The sequence below is a fragment of the Meriones unguiculatus genome, chromosome 6 (genome assembly GCF_030254825.1).
Source record: "Meriones unguiculatus strain TT.TT164.6M chromosome 6, Bangor_MerUng_6.1, whole genome shotgun sequence".
Classification (NCBI taxonomy): Eukaryota; Metazoa; Chordata; class Mammalia; order Rodentia; family Muridae; genus Meriones; species Meriones unguiculatus.
In genome coordinates this window covers 42,129,659-42,148,539 of record NC_083354.1, presented here as the reverse complement: position 1 = coordinate 42,148,539, position 18,881 = coordinate 42,129,659, and the positions used below count along the sequence as shown (strand labels likewise).

The window sequence follows — 18,881 nt, the reverse complement described above, 5'->3', positions numbered from 1 at the left end:
GGGCAAGTCTAGGAAGCTGCTTCCAGAGAGCCTTAACTCAGGAGGGAGACCCACCCTGAAGGCAGGCAGCACAGTGCCCTCAACCGGGGTTATCGATAGACTAAAAGGTGACAAAAGAGCAAGAGAACACTCACCTCTGCTCCTTGACACACACATGGCAACCACCTTCCTCACCTCCTGCTACCACGATTCCACTGTGATGGACTATCTGCCCTTACACCAGTGAGCACAAACAAGCTGTCCCTTACCTTGTCTTTCTCAGACACTTAACTGTAACAGCAATGAGAAAATAACCAATGGAGTTTTTTATTTATTTACTCACTTATTTGCTCATTTTGGTTTTTTGAGATAGGGTTTCTCTGTGCAGCCCTGGCTGTCCTAGAACTCAATTTGTAGATCTGCCTGTCTCTGCCTCTCCAAGTGCTGGGATCACTGGCGTGCACCACCACATCAGGCTATTTTCTTGTTTGTTTTGTTGTTTTGTTTTGAGACAAGCCTTCTACATAGCCCAGGAAACTCTTGAACTCAGAGAGATCTACCTGCCTGTCTCCTGAGTGCTGGGATTAAAGATGTGTGCCATTATATCCAGCACGTTAAAGATTTATTTTATTTTCTGTATGAATGTTTTTGCCTACATGCATGTCTGTGCACTGAATGCATGCAGTGCCCAAGAAGGCCAGAAAAGGGCACTGGATTGGATCCTCTGAAACTGGCTTTATAGATCGCTAAGAGCCACTATGTGAGGGTTGGGAGCAGATCTAGGTTGTCTGCAAGAGCAGCAAGTGCTCTTTACTGCCGAGCCAGCTCTCCAACCTCCAGTGTAAAACATTTAAAACTTATGAATAGGGGTGTGTGTGTTTGCAGTGAAATGGATCAAACCCAAGATTTTGGTGTGCGAGGCAAGCACTTTACCACTAAGCTATATCCTCGGTATGTGGACCTGTAATTGTTTGAAATGGAAACGTGTGTTCTTCCTGGATGTTCATATGTGCACCACGTGCATGCTTTATACCAGAGGAGCCAGAGAGAGTGTTGGGTCTCTTCGCACTGGAGTTGCAGATGGTCGTGAACTGCTGTGTGGGGGCTAGGAACTAAAGCCAGGTCGTCTGTAAGCAGCAAGTGCTCTTAGGCACTGAGCCATTTCCCCAGCCCCTCCCCATGCTGTTTTAAATCTTTAAAGCAATTGGCTCTGGTCAAAGATACTTCTGAGGGTCTGGTGTCTGATTTCTGGTGCAATCCTCCAGTTCTCTAGAAACACTGAATTTCATTATAAAAGTCCTTAAAATTCTATGATGATTGTCTCTGTGTTGCCTGCTTTTTTTCAGTTGGTAATATATTCATTCCCCAGATCAGAAAAATTCTCTTGTCCCTGCCTTACCTTGAAAAAGGGTTGTTATATGGTCCAGGCTACTTTGAACTGCCTGTGATCAGGCTCAGGCCTCCAGGCACCACCCTTCCCTAGGCAGCCAGAGGCCTTGTTTTGCCTGTATGCATGTATGTATTATGTATGTTTGTTTTTGCCTGGGTGTCTGTGCACCAGAAACATGTAGTTCCCCTGGTGGTCTGAAAAGGGCTTTGGGGGCTGGAGAGATGGCTCAAAGGTTAAGAGCAATGGCTGTTCTGCCAGAAGTCCTGATTTCAATTTCCAGCAACCACATGGTGGCTCACAGCCATCTATAATTAGATCCTGTGCCCTCTTCTGGCATGTGGGTGTACATGCAGGCAGAACAATGTATAAATAATGAATAAATCTTAAAAAAAAAGAAAAAAGAAAAAAGGGCCTTTTGTTCCCTGGAATTGGATTTTCAGCCCAGCTTATTCAACACCTTTTAGCAACACTGAGATTATCAGTCTGGGCTTGCAAATAGACCTTTATTATAGGTGAGGAAGAGGGCACACAGCCATTAAATTAGTTTTCAAGAGAAGACATTCAAAATATATGCGGCCAGAAAACAGCACTGGCAACTTCTTGACACCACACGAACTATGCTCAGATCATCACATAGTGTCTTGGGAAAGATGCTGCCAAAAGGAAAAACAAAGAAAACAAGATGTCAGTACAGAAATGGGAGTGACCTTTATCAACTGAAGATGGCCCTTTAATCACAGGCCTACTTTTAAAACTTTTAAAGTTATCTGTCATGTATGTTTGCACACACATGTGTGTACATGTGTGCTCAAACACGTGTGATTGTATGTATACAGTGTGAGAGAGTGTGATCATGAGTGTGAATGTGCGAGGGTGTGTGTATGTGTACATATGTGTGAGTGCTGTGTATGTGTGCATGTGAAAGTGTATGAGGGGGTCAGGGCATGGCCTGCTGCTATGTATACTAATGTTAATTATTTTGCTCCCAGAGGTCTGCTTGCTGCTTTAGCACATGCTAAAAACCCCAAGTGATGCCATCTAACCTTCCCTCCAAAATGATCCCTGATGAGCTAAGAAAGTTTCTTACACTCCTGGGCAGGGCAGAAGTGAGGGAGGCAGAGCTAAAGTTCTCAGGCTTGGAGGCCAAGAGGATCAGGGGAAGAGAGATGAGAGGCCTGGAGAGGAGAGATTTTATGCAGGGGTTACTGTAAAAAAAGAACCACATGTCTGGGAGGATTTCCTGTGAGACCCAGTGATGGAGAGAAACAGCCCAGATGAGAAATATGTGCAAGTATCTGTGGGCTATTGGATGGGAAGTAGCCCAGCTAGGAATTGTTAGAGCACTTGGCATGGAATGTGGGGCTGGGAAGTAAAAAGTAGCTGAAAGGGGAAGTTTCTGCCCAGCTGCAGTGTATAGGCATCCTAAAAATCTGACAGAATGTTTGTCTCCTTTACTGATATGGTGGCAGATTAAATAAGAACCGCTGTAATAGTCATCTTTGGTTTAACAGTAAACAGTATAACCAAATGGCCTACAACGGGGGGTCAGGGAATAACCTGTGGGCATCAGCTCTCTCCTTTCACAAGGAGGGTCCAGAGACTGTCCTCATTGTCAGGCTTGGTGGCCCCTGTCTCGATGGCTGAGCCATCTCAGGTCCATTTTGAATACCTGCACACACTGGCAAAGGAATCATTCATATAGGAGTACCAACCTCAACCTTCTGATAGACCTCTACAATTCTCAATGCTCAAGTCTTCGAAAGCTTAGTAACCATGAAAGGGGCCAGGGGTGAAGTCGCACGCCGGTAAATCACTTCAACTTAGGAGGCTGAGGCCAAAGAACGGACTAGTGTGAGGTTCATCTAGGCTACATAGGGAGACCTTGACTCAAAACAAACAAGCAAGAGAGTTTAATCCATAAATCTATCTTAGGCTTGAATTCGGCTCCCATGCCCTCCTTAGTTTACTCTAAGTGACTACACTAAAGCAGCAGTGCATTCCTCCCCCTGGGTGGCATGGAGATGGTGGGGCAACCGTCCTGTCAATCATTCCTCTGACTAATGAGGGGCACCTCTACCCGATCACTCAGGAGCTTACAAGTGTCAGGCCTGCCCTGGGCAAGTGCACAGCCTCCTGTCCTTACAGACTCCAGCCAAAACCTGTCCTCCACACCCATCTCTCCTTTGCACTGAGGTGATAAAAATGGCACCCCTATTTCCCTCCACTAGGCAGGGTGAGAACACAGCAAAACCCTCTGAAGTTTTGCTGTAAAGTTCATTATCAGATGCACACTTTACATGTGCAAGACCCTCGGTTCACTCCCCCAGCACAAGACAGACAAAATACTTTCCCCAAATTGGTAAATGTACGGAGTCGAAAGCTGATTGAGCCCAAACACACTCACTCCAAACATTCACATGAGATACACCATCATCAAAATTCTAAAAACTGATCAAATAAACCAACTTGAAATCAGAGGGACATTACACCTGATCTATAGAATGACAGACTCCAATGACAAGAGATCTTTCAGCACATCTTAGAAGCCAGAAGGACATGGTAGAGCCCTTTTCAAGTCATGAAGGAAAAAAAAAACTAACACCAGTTAAAAGACACAGTTAAAAGAAATGAAAGGCAGAAAAATCAGCAGTTCAAGGCAAGCCTTGGATACAAAGTTTTAGATTAGCCTTGACTACATAGCAAGCTTGAGGGCAGCCTGGGGTATATGAGAGGTCTCAAAGCAAAACCACACAGGCATGCAGGCACACACACGCGTGTGCACACACTTTAAATAACCATGGCCTGCTTGAGCAGAACTGGAGGGATCACAGTACTGGATTTTAAAATACATCACACAAAGTTACTGTGGTCAAAGCAGAATGGAGAATGGCACTGCCATGCGTCAGCACCTAGGGAAAAAATCCTACACATTTATAGTTAATTAATCTTTTTAAGGAAAAGGAATAGTCTCTCTAATAAATGTCAGCAAGGCTGTTTAGCCACCACATTCTTTCTTTGTTTTTGAGACAGGGTTTCTCTGTGTAACCTTGGCTGTCCTGGACTAGCTTTATAGACCAGGCTGGCCCTGAACTCAGATGTGCTAGCCTGTGTCTCCCTGAGTGCTGGGATTACAGGAGTGCACCACTGTGCCAAGCTGAGCCACCACATTCTTATACCAACCCCTACTCCATAATTCAACAATCAACTCATTAAAGACATAAAAGACAAGATGAGACCGGAGATTGGAAAATGACCAAAAGAGAATCTATGACTGAAGTCTAGGCAGGAGTTCTTGGATAGTAAATGTACAGGTAACCAGAGCAAGAATTGACAAATGGGATTGAATCAAATAAAACAAAGTGAAACAAACAAATGAACAAAAACCAGGAGAATGAGGAGAAACCCCACAGAGCGGGAAAGAATTGTTTTGAAATACGGTTTCACGTTAGAGCCCAGGTTAGCACTGAATTTGAAAGTGTCACAGGCTAACCTCAAATTTGACATAATGCTTCTGACTTAGTCTCCTGTATTCTGGAATTATAGGTGTGTGCAACCATGTCCAGAAGGAGAAAATACCTTTAAGTCATACATGTAATATAAGTTATATTGGTAACTTGTCATGTGCTGGTGACCCTTGTTGAAAATGAACTCCAGGCTGAGCAGAGATGTCACACACACCTTTAATCCCACCTTTTCTTTTGGAGATGAGGTGGGGTGTCTCACTAAAGGGCTGCCTCTTGCACTCAGCTTCAGTACCCTCAGGTGCTGGCACTGGGGTCTGTACCACCACACCTTGCTCACTGGAAATAACTTGTATGAAGGCAAGTAAAACACAAGGAAAAATTTAACCAAATGGAGACAATGACAACTCACTGATGAGGCAACCCAGGCTGGTACAGAACTCAAAAGAGAATCCATCCTGCCATGAAAGACAAGGGATGAGGGCACAGTCTCCGCTTCTACCCTGGGAGAGAAACTGTTGGCACGCTATGTAGAGCAGGCTAGCCTGGAACTGACAAGAGTTCCATCTGCGTCTGCCTCCCAGATGCCGACATTAAAAGGCCTGCGTTATGCCCAGCCGGTTCTCATTTTCTTTTTGTTTGCGATAGATCTGCAATCAACCAGTCTGGCTCCCAAACTTGAGCAGCTGAAGAGAACCCTGCACTTCTGCATCCTCCTGCCTCCACTCCTGAGTGTCACACACACAGCACAGTGCCTGCTTTATGTGACACTGAAGATCATGAATTCAGTCATCTTTTTACAGAAATTTCAATTTTCCTTTAAAAATGAGTTTTAATGCAGAGATTTCTTTAAAGATTTATTTATTTTATGTATACGAGTGTTCTATCTGCAATTACACCTGCCAGAAGGGGGAATCAGATCACATTATAGATGGTTGTGAGCCACCGTGTGGTTGCTTGGAATTGATCTCATGACCTTTGGAAGAGCAGACAGTGAGTGCCCTTAACCACTGAGCCATCTTCTCCAGCCCCTAGAGTTTTTTTTTGTTTGTTTGTTTTTTTGTTTTTTAATTAGGATAAAGTTTAAATCACAAAGCAGAGCTTACCTTTGTGGTCCCAGGTGACGCGGGTATTGCAGACGATAACACTTCCTAAGGAGGTCATTTCTCTCGTCCCAAGCGTACACATCCAAAGTGCCATCATTAAATGTGACGATGACATGGAGGGGATCCTTCAAAGAACACCCAGATGTGAGTAGACAGGAGTCAAGGTCAGTTCAAAACACAGGAAGAGGGACAAGGGGACAGCTCACAAGGTAGAGGCATTGCTGAGCAAGCCTGGTGCTCTCTCCATGGAGCCCCCAAACAGGTGGAAGGAGAACTCCAGAGGGTTGTCCTCTGGCCTCTGCGAGTGTGTTCACGCAGACACAAAAGCACATGCGCACCCCACAACAGTATTAAGTTAAAAAATGTAAATCTATGTTTAAAAACCCACTGGAGGGGAAACATCTAAGACATACCACTTTTAATCTCGTGATCACTTGTGGATAGTCCTGAAATGTCTGCAGCCTGAAGCCCCACATGTTGAAGAGGTGAAGAGATTTCCCAGTTGAAAATACAATCACATCCTTCTCACTGACTCCCATCCATTCCATGTTATGAAAGTAACCATGCATCTCGAAGCCTGCAATCTCACGTACTGCTCCATACAAAACACACAAAATATATACAGGTAATTTTTCAGTCACTTAAGCCCAGCAAAATCCTTCATGCTTGCTGAAAAGCATGCCCCTACCTCCATGGGACTCTAGGCTGATAGAGGCAATGAAGACAGTCCATAGGTCTGACAAATCCATGTCCTTGGCCATGGAAAGGCAGGCTATGACTCAGGGACAGTGTGGACAATCAATCATAGCTCCAGCCTTGGAAAGACACCTGCACTGGGAAGGACATTAGAACCCAGCCCCATCATGTGATGGAGACAGAACAGGGTATCTGCCCAAGACGACCGGGTAGAGCACAGTGAGCACCAAACAGGCACAAGCTCCTATCTAGCTGCGCAGCCCTTCTGCTCCCTGTGCAAGGACTTGCATTATCATAGAGTGAGGCATGCCTTTAATCCTAGCAGAGTCTGATGGAGTTTGAGGCCAGCCTGGTCTACAGAGCAAGTTCCAGGTCAGCCAGGGCTACACAGAGAAACCCTGTCTTAAAAGACTAAAAGAACAAGACAAAGACATGTTTTTATGGCTTACTATGAGAGCCTGGGGGAAAGAGAAAGCAGGATTTCTTTTAAAAATTGTTTGTATGACAGGCAGTGGTGGTGCAAGCTATAATCCCAGCACTCAGGGAGGCAGAGGCAGGCAGATTATTTTTGACTTTAACATCATTAGTGCATGGCTATAAGTGCGTGTGTGCGTGCATGCACACGCTAAGCCATCTTGCCAGCACCATCTCTTCTTTTTGAGACAGCTCCCACTATGAAGCCTTCCTGCCTCAGTCTCCTGACTTGGGACATGTGCCATCATGTCTGGCTTGAGACATTTCTAAGGTGGTGACGTTTACCATTAGCAAATGTCCTCTTCTCAGTCTCTATCAGTTCCATATCAAATGTGGCAAATTTTGTGGGTATGTCAGGGCTTCTCCGGGACATCAGGGTTATTCTGTCTTCCCTTCTTGGGGTCCAGGAGGCTCTTAGGCATAATGAAAATGGGAGCTTGATAAACACCGGATTGGAGTATTCTAATGGCCTCAGCAAGCTTCTCAAGAGAAACACCTGTAAAAAGAGTATGGCACAGCAGAATCAACGGAGATTACCTTTACAGCCATCTGGCACGTGTGTGACTCCAGACACAGGCTTCAGGGGAAACCAGGTGTGGATGTCTCTGACTTCATTAAACAGGGCTGAGCAGCCACCACTTTCACTCAGGGAAAGAGTAATTCATTGACTTCCTGCCCCTCCTATCATGTGCAGAAACAGAATGGAGTCCCTGACCCACATCAAGGGTGGGATCAGACAGACTGCTTAAGTAGATTTTTCCCTTGCAGAGGACTAGTCCAGAGCTGTTTGGTTTTTTAAGATTTTTAAGGAGGAGGCATTGAGCCTCTTACTGTAACCCACACTGGCTCTGAAAGTACAGGGACATACAAACCAAATAACCAAGCATGGGCACTAGAGAAGAACGTTGGTCTCTGTGCGGACCATCTGCCTTCCAGCACTACCAAGTAGGCACAGAGAGCAGGAATTAACAAAGGAGCATAGAGAGCGTTGGGTACATGCCTGAAATCTAGCACTAGGGATATATTCCTAGAAAAGGGGGAAGTGTCAAACAGTGACAGCAAGATTGCTGTGAGCTCGGGGCCAGCAAAGGTTTCCAGGGACCCTTACTTTACCTGCCTTCACCCTGTGGTTGAACCAGGTCTCCAGGATAATTTTCACTAACAAGAATTTACTACTGTGACAGGGCCTGAGACTGCTACCTAGAACTTTATTATACCTGACTGTAGGGATCACTTTTGCTTGTGATAGAGCCTAGGAGAGAGGGGCCATCTGCTTGGGCCTCCTTGAGGGCTGGACCTTCCCACATTCCTCACCCCAACACTGGAGTTGCTAGAAAGAACCTTACCTTTGGGAAGATTTTTGGATGTCTCCTATTCAAAAAAACCCATTTCTTCTGAGGAGAGCAGGAGATTTCTTCAATAGGGTATTTGAATATATGGATTCTGATAATTAGGCTTAAGTCGGGAATCCTAAACACATAGAGGTTACCGGAACTATCGCTTGCCTGAAATCAGAGCAATGGCAACAGGTCAGTAGGAAGGCCTCAGGCATGGAGGAAGCAGCACTGTCAGCTCAGAGAGGCATCATCACTTCCTCCATCCAGCAACAGAGCAAAGCTCTGACCAGGCTGCCTAACAGAGGGGCCTGGTTGGCTCCATGGAATAACACTTTCTAGGCCTGGAGCGACAGCTCAGTGGTAAGAGGCCAGGCAGAGAGGGAGAGAGGATGTCAGCTCAACTCCCAGCACCCACGTGGCAGGGCACAACTGTCTGTAACTCCAGTCCCAGGGGCTCTAATAGCAGCTTCTAGCCTCCACGGTTCTAAGCAGGCACACAGCGCATAGACACATGCAGGCAAAATACCCACACACAAAATCATCTTTCCCTCTGATGGTTTTTTGGGACAGGGTTTCTCTGGCTCTCCCGGAACTCATTCTGTAGACCAGGCTGGCCTCAACCTTAACAGATCCACCTGCCTCTGCCTCCTGAGTGCTGGAATTGAAGGTATATGCCACTATGCCCTGCAGGAATTTTTTTAAAGAGACTTTTGCAGGGTATGGTAGCATTTCTCATTAATCCCAACACTTAGGTAGGAGCAAGCTGATCTCTGAGTTAGGCCAGCCTGATCTACATAGTAAGTTCTAGGCCAGCCAGGACCACATCGTGAGACTTGTCTAAAAATCACAAGGAGAAGGGCATTTTCCAAGCCCTGAGTCCTCCTTCCTAAAGACTGAGACATCAACATCAATGTTTCTCAGCATCTGATAAAATTCAGTTTTTCTCTCTACCGTCTCTGCCCAAATTCATGAACTCAGCAATAATAAACAATTTTTGAAGAGAAGATGTGAAATTTAGAAAAAAATGTGAGGGGTGCTCATCTATGGAGACCAGAGAAGGATGTCAGGTGTCCTGCTATATCACTCTGTTCATCCCTTAAGATAGTCAGTCTCACTCTGTCTCTGTCCGTCGCTGTCGCTCTGTCTCGCATTCGCTCCGTCTCTCTCATGCTCCATCTCTCTCTCTTCGTCTCTCTCTCTCTCTATGAATGCTCTATCTGCATGTACACCTGCATGACAGTAGAGGACATCACACACCATTATAGATGGCTGTGAGCCACCATGTGGTTGCTAGGAAATGAACCCAGCACCTCTGGAAGAGCAGCCAGTGCTGTTGGCCCCTGAGCCTTCTCTCGAGCCCATTGGTTTTTCTTTCTTTTCTTCTTCTCTTGAGACAGGGCTGCTCGGTTTTGGCTCTGGCTGTCCTGGGTTCACTCTGTACACCAGTTGACATCAAACACAGACATCCACCTGCCTCTGCCTCCGGAGTGGTGGGCTGGGATTAAAGCTGTGTGCCACCACCAACCCTTTGTTATTTTTAAAAGAATGGCTTAGGAAGTGTAAATGAGGGAGGTCAAAGGCCAAGGAATGGACATTTTATGGCCATCATTATTGGTAGACTCTAACTGACTCTCAGGGTTTGCAGAGAGGACCCCAAGATAGAGAACTGAGGTTTGACAGTCCTGGGACCTCAGGCTGGCGCGTGTTTTGGTCTGTGTGCCTATTCTAGATTTGGGGGTCACTTACCAAGACAACCGGGTCGTACTTTGTAAGGACAGCTTTCAGGGTTTGACAGTAAGTGAACATGGTGTTAGTCGCCTGAGCATCCCTGTCACGGCAGTTCCACAGTTTGATGGTTGTTTCCATATCTACAGTGACCGCAAGGTGCATCTCAGGGAGGGTGGTCATCCTGGTGATGCAGGTGGGCTGCACGGGGCTGACCCAGGTCATAACGCCCTAGGGAACAAGAGTGTGGTTATGTCTGAGGGCCTCTAGTTCCACCACTTTCACACACCCAGTTTAACTGGAAGCCTCTTCCAGACTGGAACCATTTCTCACAAGAAAAGCACATGAAAACTTTAAGCATCTCTCACTGGTCATGACAGCATACGCCTATAATCCCTGCCCAGGAAGGCAGAAGTGGGAAGGTTGGTGCAATTCTGGGGCCAGTCTGGTCTACAATGTTGAGCTGCAGCCAGTTGGGGCTGCATGACAAAACTGTCTCAAAAGAAGAAAAACAGACATACACAAAAAGAGAAAAACAAAGATCTAGATTATTTGCGGCAGAGGTAGACATGAAAATAGGACATATGCATTTGCTCAGAGGCAAGCAAGCGTTTGCTACACAGAGCATAGAGAACACGGCTCAAGAGATGGCTCAGAGAGTACTTGCCACCAAACCTGATGACATGAATTCAATCCCAGGAAGGAGAGAACCGACTCTTACAAAACATCTCTGAAGGACAATCAGTGGCCCTGTGCTCAAATCAATTTCTCCTTTTACTAACAGGGACAACAAGCTAGCTGTGGTGGCACACCGCTTTAATCCCAGGGTCTCTCTACAGCCCTAGCTGTCCTGGAACTCACTGTGTAAACCAGGCTGGCTTCAAACCCACAGAGTTCTGCCGGCCTCTGCCTCCTGAGTGCTGGGGTGAAAGGCCTGGGCCATCACTTCTGGTATTAAGTTTTCTAACACTTGAAACAAAACCTATTCAACAATGAATCAGTTGCAAAATTTGTTATTGTATCAACAGTTCTTATACATCCAAAGCAAGAACAGGTTCTCTTCAAGAATTTTCTTTAGCTTAAAAAAAACATCTCACACACACAAAACCACCCCACCACCACCAAAAAGCCAAAAGCATAAATATGAATGTGAACTTAATAAATTATTATAAGCAATTTACACAGACACATTAATAACCTCTCCTTCCCCTAGATGTAATCTTCCTTTAGAATCCATCTTCCTTTTGAGTCCACCTCTTTCACTAAAATGTGACTCTCAGTATTTTGAAGTGTTTATTACCTTGTAGCACATGACTAAGTCCCACGAGGAGGAGGTCAGGTTTCACTCTTAGCTCTCTCTGCCAGGTATAGTAAGGCACCACTCTATCCTACCTACCACTTAGGAGGCAGAAGTAGGAGGGTTCCTATGAGTCTGAGGTCAGCCTGGGTTGCATAGTGAGTTCTAGAACAGCCTGATACTCTTTCTTCACACCAGAAGAAAACACCATATCACATGATAGATGGTTCTGAGCCACCACGGGGTTGCTGGGAGTTTAACTCAGGACCTCTGGAAGAGCAGCCAGTGCTCTTAACCTCTGAGCCATCTCTCCAGCCCACCTGATACTCTTTCTTAAACAGCCTCCCCGAACAAAACACAACCAAGAAATCTCCAACCCCAAGATCATCCAGTTTGTTATGGTAAATTTTCACTTTACTGTAGGAGACAATGCCCCATGCCTGGGCACCCACAGAAAGCCTACGCACCCCACGCTTTGGACATCACAGACATTCTGCTACACTGACACAGCAGGAGGCTCTCTCACAAGTTAGAGAACTAGCCCTCCCACTCCTCTGCCTCGAGGTGGCATGGGTGTGGGCTGATGCCCTCCCCAAACCTTGTCAGGAAAGCTGGTCCTGCCCCTCACTGGCTCTGGCACTCCAGACAGACATCTCACCTTGACTGGGCAGCAGAATGGGGCTAGCTCTGGAGGTGCTCACGGGGTGAGAGCAGGACAGCTGGCAGCTTTGGGTGGCCTAGACTGAGCAGTGTTGATGGTACCGATAAGGGAGGGCCAGTGAGGTGACCAGCTCAGCTACCCCCCAGGCCTAGATCCAGGGCTCTGAGTTGGCCCACTTCAACATTTGTATCTGCAAATGGTTGGCACTTGTGGAAGGGCCAGCCCTGCTGTTCCAAAGCTGCAGGTTCTCCACGACAAGGGCATCAACAGGACAACCAGGAGGAGGCCCATTGAGGATCCAGTACTGATGGTGTCACAGAAACCAGAGACCTTGAACCAGACCACCGATTCATTACAATGAGCATTTGCAAGTGACGATGTGTGGACAGAAGGATGTACTGTGGGACACACTGAGACATACTACAGCTTCCACAGTGAGAGGCTTTTATGCTTTGTGTGTGTGTGTGTGTGTGTGTGTGTGTGTTTGTGGGGAAAGTTTTGAGGGTGAAGGGTGAATATGAGGGGACAGGGAGATAAGCAGGACTGGGGTGCATGAAGGGAAACTCACAAAGAATCAATAAAAATTAAAAAAAAAATCAGAGATCATCAGAGAACTCAGAAATCATGAGGAAGAGGCAGGGGCAGGTGGATCTTTGTGAGTTTAGGCCAACCAGGGCTACCTAAGACAATGTCTCAAAAAATTTTCCAGAGAAACCTCAAAAAAATAACAATATATACCTGGAAAATAAAACACGCCAACCACAGAGTCAGTAGACATAAATGAATCACTAAGATCTGGACAAAAGGGGTCAGTAAGTAGTTCAGTAGGTTAAGGCACTTGCCACTAAAAATGATAATCTAAATTCAATTGACCCAAGTCTGACCCTTGACCTTTGGCACCCATGAGGTAGGAGGAAACTGACTCCCACAAGTTGCCCTCTGACCTCCACACACACGCTGTGATATTCCAAGTACAGGAGTGCATGCACATGCACACATACATATACAAATATATGTATAATAAAGAGATGGCTTAGACATTAATGAAATGAAGCCAGGCATGGTGGTACATGCCTGTAATCCCAGCACTCAAGGAGAGTTTGAGGCCAGCCTGGTCTACAGAGTGAGTCCAGGACAGCCAAGGCTACACAAAGAAACCCTGTCTTGAAAAAAGAAAAAGTGTAAAGAAATAAATGAAATGAAAATAAAAATTAAGAAGGAACCAAGTAAATTACCTAAATTGATCAAGGAGGAATCCATTATGGCAGATATCAGCAATATTCAGAAACTGTTTAGAGTACTCCTTTAAAATATTTTCCAATAAGTTGGAAAATAAAAAAGGATCATTTCTAGAAGTAAATGACCTACCAAATTAAACTGACAGGTGAAGAGACAGGCTTGTAGAAATGTATGCATATGAGGAATGTATGTATGAGGAAGAATGTATGTATGTACACACATATACATGCAAACAGAAAAATTGAACAAAACATTCACAAAAAATATCCAGGACCAGATAACTCCCTAGTGAAAAAAAAAAAAAAAGTTTTTTTTCTGCTTTTGGTGTTTCAAGACAGGGTTTCTCTGTGTAAACTAGCTGTCCTGAAACTCACTCTGTAGACAAGGCTGGCCTCAAACTCTGAGAGTTCTGCCTCTCCTGTTCCCAGTGCAACCCACCCCCAGGCTTCCTTGGTGAATTTAACAAACGTTCAAATAAACACGAATCCCAATGCTTCTCAAACTACTCCACAGTATAGGAAAGGAAGGGCATTACCTTACTCTTTCTATGAAGCTATTATTGCCCTGATGCCAAAAACCAGATGTAGACATTAAAAAGAAGAAGAAGAAGAAGAAGAAGAAGAAGAAGAAGAAGAAGAAGAAGAAGAAGAAGAAGAAGTTATAGCCAGTGTTCCTGATGAACTTAAAGAAATTCTCAACAAAATACTTGCAAACTGAATTTAAGCGCATATCAGGGGGCTGGAAAGATAGCTCAGTGACTATGAGAGTATACGATTGTTAGTATTTATATAAAAATGCCATGCACACAACAGATACCATAGGAAAGAGGTTTATTGGATGGAGATGGAGAAAGAGAGGGAAGAAGAGAGGAAGACAGAGAGAGCAAGGATGAGGGAAGGGGTGCCCTGACAGAGAGAAGAGAGCAGAAGAGGGGGAGAGAGCAGAAGAAGAGAGTAAGAAGTTCAGGGAGTGGTGGACCAGTCACTATGTCCCTGGCCCAGATGATGTCATAGGATGCAGGCACTGACGTAGGATGTTGCAGGACCCTAAAGGTCCCTAAGGGAAGGCCAGTTGAACTGCCTGCACAACATAACAATTATTCTTACAGAAGACTCCAGTTCAGTGCCCAGACCTACCGTGTTCACAACTGCTTTAACTCCAGCTCCAGGGCACCTGAGGCCCCTTCTTGCCTCTACAGGCACCTGTACTCATGAGCACACACTCCCCCACCCCCACGTAAGTAATTCTAAATAATAAAGATAAATCTTCTAAAAAGAACATACCAAGCTGGTGGTGGCAGCACACGCCTGTATTTCAACACCAGGGAGGAAGAGGCAGGTCGATCTCTTGAATTAGAGGCCAGCCTGGTTTATAGAGCAAGTTCCAGGACAGACAGCGCTACACAGAGAAGCTCTGTCTTTAAAAAAAAAAAAAAATGTAAAAAGTTAAGATCGCCCACCGTGATCAATCTAACTTTATTTTAAAGGTGCAGGTATGGTTTAATATATATATAACTTATATATATATATAACTTATATATATAATTAATAAATGCTATAAATTACATACATGGACTCCGTAGAAATTGCATGGGTTCCCAGAGCCTACACAACATCTCAGTCACTGGCCTCTGCCAGCGGCCACCAACTGTAAGCACACACAGGCACACAGGCACATACACACACACGTAAAGTAAAAAATAAATCTTAAAAAATATTCCTGGGAGTAAACCTAACCCAGTATGTGAGAAGATCTCTGTGATGAAAACTTTAAGACACTGAGAAGCACTGGAGAGAGGGCTCAGCACACAGCTGGGTTAGGTGCCCAGCGCCCAGAGCTTACAACCCATCTGCAACTACACTCTTGTGACCTCACAGGCTCCAAGAGTGGTGGTGCCTATCACCTAAAACCCAAGCACTTGGGAGGCAGAGGCAGGCAGGGAATCCCTACTCATCAGCATTGACAACAACAAGATGAAGTCAGAATTCATGTCCAGGTAATTTTTGCTACTCTCCGGGCAGACTTACCTCTTTAATATCCCAGGTGGTAAGCCTGGACATGGAAGTCACCACACAGACAACTGACTTCCCTTGTCCACTTGGTGTTAGGCCACTCCCTGAGAGGTAACTTGCCAAACCCTGAGATCCTGCAAGGAAACCCCAACAGAGTTTGGTTATTAGATAGTTAAGGGGCGACACAAGCCAAAAGGGGTTATGTTTTCCTTTCTCCACCTTGGGAGGAAGGCTTGGCCAACAGCTGTGGAAAGGATGAAGAGAGTCAGCCAAACAAGCTGCAGGCTGGGCAATTTGGTCAGGTCCTTTACACTTTAATCTGCTTCTGTAGAACACAGCGGGTACCGGGGAGCTGGGGCTGTAACTGGTGGGTAGACTGCTAGGTCCCAGAATCCTGTAAACTGTTAAGTTCAGTACTCATTTGAGGTCAGCCTGTGGTAGGCACATGAGACCCAGGGTTTAAAGTAATAAATAAGTTTAAAGTAGTAAATAACTAAGAATACCAGGTGTGGTGGCACATGCCTGTAATCCCAGGGCTCTAGGGAGCAGAGGCCAGCAGATCTCTGTGTGTTCAAGGACAGTCTGGTCTAAAAATTGAGTCCAGGACAGCCAAGGCTGCACAGAGAAACCCTGTCTTGAAAAACAAAAAGAAAACAAATGAAAGAAAGGAGAAAGAAAGAAAGAAAGAAAGAAAGAAAGAAAGAAAGAAAGGAAGGAAGAAAAAAGGAAAGAAAGAGAAAAAAGAGAGAAAGAAAAGAAAAGAAAAGAAAAGAAAAGAAAAGAAAAGAAAAGAAAAAAGAAAAGAAAAGAAAAGAAAAAGCCAGATGTGGTGATGTGCCAGTCCCAGTGAGGGCGAGCAGCAGATCATCTTGAATTGGATGCCAGCCTGGTCTACATATGGAGTTCCAGGGCAGCAACTGCTATATAGTGAGGCCTTGTCTCAAAAAATGTAGGACTCTGTCAGGAGAATGAATTCCACAAAGCTGTCCTCTGGCACATACATGTTGTGGCATGTACATATATCACATACACACATAAAAGTAATAACAAATGTAAACAATTTAGAAAGTACCTCTCCATCAGAAAACTGTCCCATGGAGGTTTTTTAGGAAAAGAAACAGTAAAGCCTGTGCAATTTAGTAATGTCCCCATGACGTTCCCTCTATATTCTGGGAAGGGCAGGAAGCCTTTGGGGAAAGGCAGTGATAGGGCTGGCTTTACATTGTTGAACAATCATGTTTCCATACAGCACATCAGAAGGAGAATACAGATGGCTTCCATGGCTAGACAAAGCCCCAACCCAAATGGGTATTTTTGTTTTTTTACTTTTTTATTTTCCATTGAGAAAGGGATTCTATGTGTACCCCAGGCTGTTCTGGACTCATTTGGTAGACTGGGCTGGCCTCAAACTCCCAGAGATTCACCTCTGCCTCTGCCTCCCTTCATGCTGGGACTAAAGGCATTGGCCATGCACCTGGCTGACTGCATGTCATGGGAAAAACCAAGTGGGCATCTCTTTTAGGATACCCATGCCCATACCAAAGTTTCCAGGAATTTCTCTGATGAAGAAGTCTGCTGGTTTTGCCAGGGACTTGGCGCGTTCTTGCCTACTTCGGTAAAGAAAGAACTGCTTCCATGTCTGTGTGCCCACGTGCTCTAGGGTGATGTCAAAGCAGTACCATCTCATCAGACACAGCCTCCTGCAATGCACAGATGCAATCCCATCGGGCTGAGCCCAGGCAGCTCACCTTAGAGCCCCTGTTACTGGTGCGAACCTTTTATTCATTCACCTTCCTCACACACCCGAGGCCCAGGTGCTGAAGCAGAAGGCCTCTTCTTCCCTTCCCACCCCACCCTGCCCCTTTCCTTACCTCCACAGGAAATCACTGTTGGAAACTGCATTCCAGCTCTACAGGAGAGAGAAATATCCTTAAGCCAGCAAGCCTCCCCTCTGCTCTCCCTTACTCTGTGCTGGCCCCCCACAGGTTAGTCAAACAGTCCCAGCTCTCCAGGCCCAGCTAGGCTGGAGACACCTACCCGAGCAAACACAAGTTGTCTTGTGAGAGCTCGGAACGATGGCCGGTCTCCAAAGGTTTGTGGTGTCTCGAGGACCCACACAGCAGCACCACAACTCCACAGAACAGCTTATGCCTGTCACTTAACAGACTTTTGTTGTCACTCTTGTTAGCGTTCTGAGAGGCTCTCTAGAAGCCTGGGCTGCTTTTAAATTCACGTGGTGGAGCTGGACCCAAACTGAGTTGGCTCCCACCTCCCAAGTGCTTCAGGTACAGGTGTGCACCACCATTCATTCCACAGGACTTGAGGTCTTCAGAGTGAGTAGTGCTAGCCCATAAAGCCCTTTGAGGTGTCACTTTGCTGTTCTGTAGGTTGGCATTCCCATGGCTCGAGAGAAGCAACTGAGTTCTCCCCAGACCCCAGAAGCTAAGGTGTCAGAGCTGAATAGACAGGTCTGAACAAGTTTGAGGAGTGAAGGAAGGCTGTGTAAGTGATGGAAGTGTGATGAAGGGGCAGCCAAGACTCTGAGACTGAGGGAGAAAGGCCAAAGGGGCCTCGTGTAGGAATGAACACAGTGGAGGGGTTTAGGCAAGAAGCTGGTCGACTGGACAGCAGCAAGAGGTGGAGAGTCTTTACCTTGTTCACTTGGCCGACCTGTAGCAAGCTATAGGCATCCAGGTACGAGCAGATTTTTAGCATTGGCAAACTAGGCAAAGAGAACTCCATCTTACGGGGCCTCAGTCCACATTCACTCTCCTTTCTCCTCCCCAGCTTGCTCTGGTTTTAAAGACTCAGCCAAAGCTGGTATCATTGGCAGCATTTGGCCCAGCTCATCACACTTTGATTGGAGCAAGCTGCAGGTGTGTAGACTCTCAGCCTGACCCCCACCCCCCCACCCACTGGAGCCAGATATGCTCAGCTGAGAGCGTTCATACCCAAATGCCCTCCACAATGTTGTTCATTGTGTAAATGAGCCCAATACCTTCCTGGCTTTATGGGCCAAAAGGATGTGACCCGAGGCAGCCCCGATTACTGAAGTACTTGTCAGAACTTTCTAGAAAATACCGAATAACACACTCATTTTCATCAGCTGCAGTTGTCTATGTGAAGCCCATTAGGTTACTCTAAATTACCGGAGCAGGAAATCAGCCCTCCAAGCTTATGTCAATCTTGAGAATGGAATTAGATCAGCAGGGTCCACTTAGTGCCAACACAGCCTCTGATGTTTTGCACTTCTGTATTTAGCTTTCTAGGAGAAAAGGGCAACTGAGGAAGGACAACTCACTGTCCAGCCCTGACTGACTAGCCTGGAACTTGATAGACCAGGTGTCAAGCTCAGAGATCTGTCTGCCTCTGCTTCCCAAGTGCTGGGATGGAAGGTGGGTGCCACCGTGTCTGCCTTTGAGTTTTCCGTTTGCATGTTCGCTGAGACAGAGGATGGCCCTGGCTTTTCTCTGAGGGACTGATTTAGATGTTCAAATGCAAAGC

The 18,881-nt window shown here is 45.9% G+C and overlaps 1 protein-coding gene across 1 annotated transcript; it reads right to left on the bottom strand.

Moving 5' to 3' along the window:
- Nucleotides 1-1,860: 1,860 nt before the first annotated feature.
- LOC110564410 (F-box/WD repeat-containing protein 15) lies at nt 1,861-18,125 on the bottom strand. The gene is made up of 10 exons (XM_060386179.1): nt 18,030-18,125; nt 17,249-17,286; nt 16,917-17,077; nt 15,393-15,511; nt 10,190-10,399; nt 8,453-8,611; nt 7,386-7,602; nt 6,350-6,528; nt 5,937-6,061; nt 1,861-2,022 (listed from the first exon to the last, which is right to left on the bottom strand). The coding sequence occupies exons 1-10, from the start codon at nt 18,117-18,119 to the stop codon at nt 1,917-1,919; spliced, it is 1,404 nt and encodes a 467-aa protein (XP_060242162.1). The 5' UTR covers nt 18,120-18,125; the 3' UTR covers nt 1,861-1,916.
- Between the last annotated feature and the right edge of the window lie 756 nt (nt 18,126-18,881).

What these genes read in the sequence shown, in the direction of transcription:
- LOC110564410 (XM_060386179.1), bottom strand. Translation starts at nt 18,119, where the DNA reads ATGGAGTTCTCTTTGCCTAGTTTGCCAATGCTAAAAATCTGCTCGTAC. An exon ending in AGGTCGGCCAAGTGAACAAG is followed by an intron (nt 17,287 to 18,029) that starts GTAAAGACTCTC and finishes TCTCTCCTGTAG; the next exon opens with AGCTGGAATGCAGTTTCCAA. An exon ending in AGTACGACCCGGTTGTCTTG is followed by an intron (nt 8,612 to 10,189) that starts GTAAGTGACCCC and finishes CTCTGATTTCAG; the next exon opens with GCAAGCGATAGTTCCGGTAA.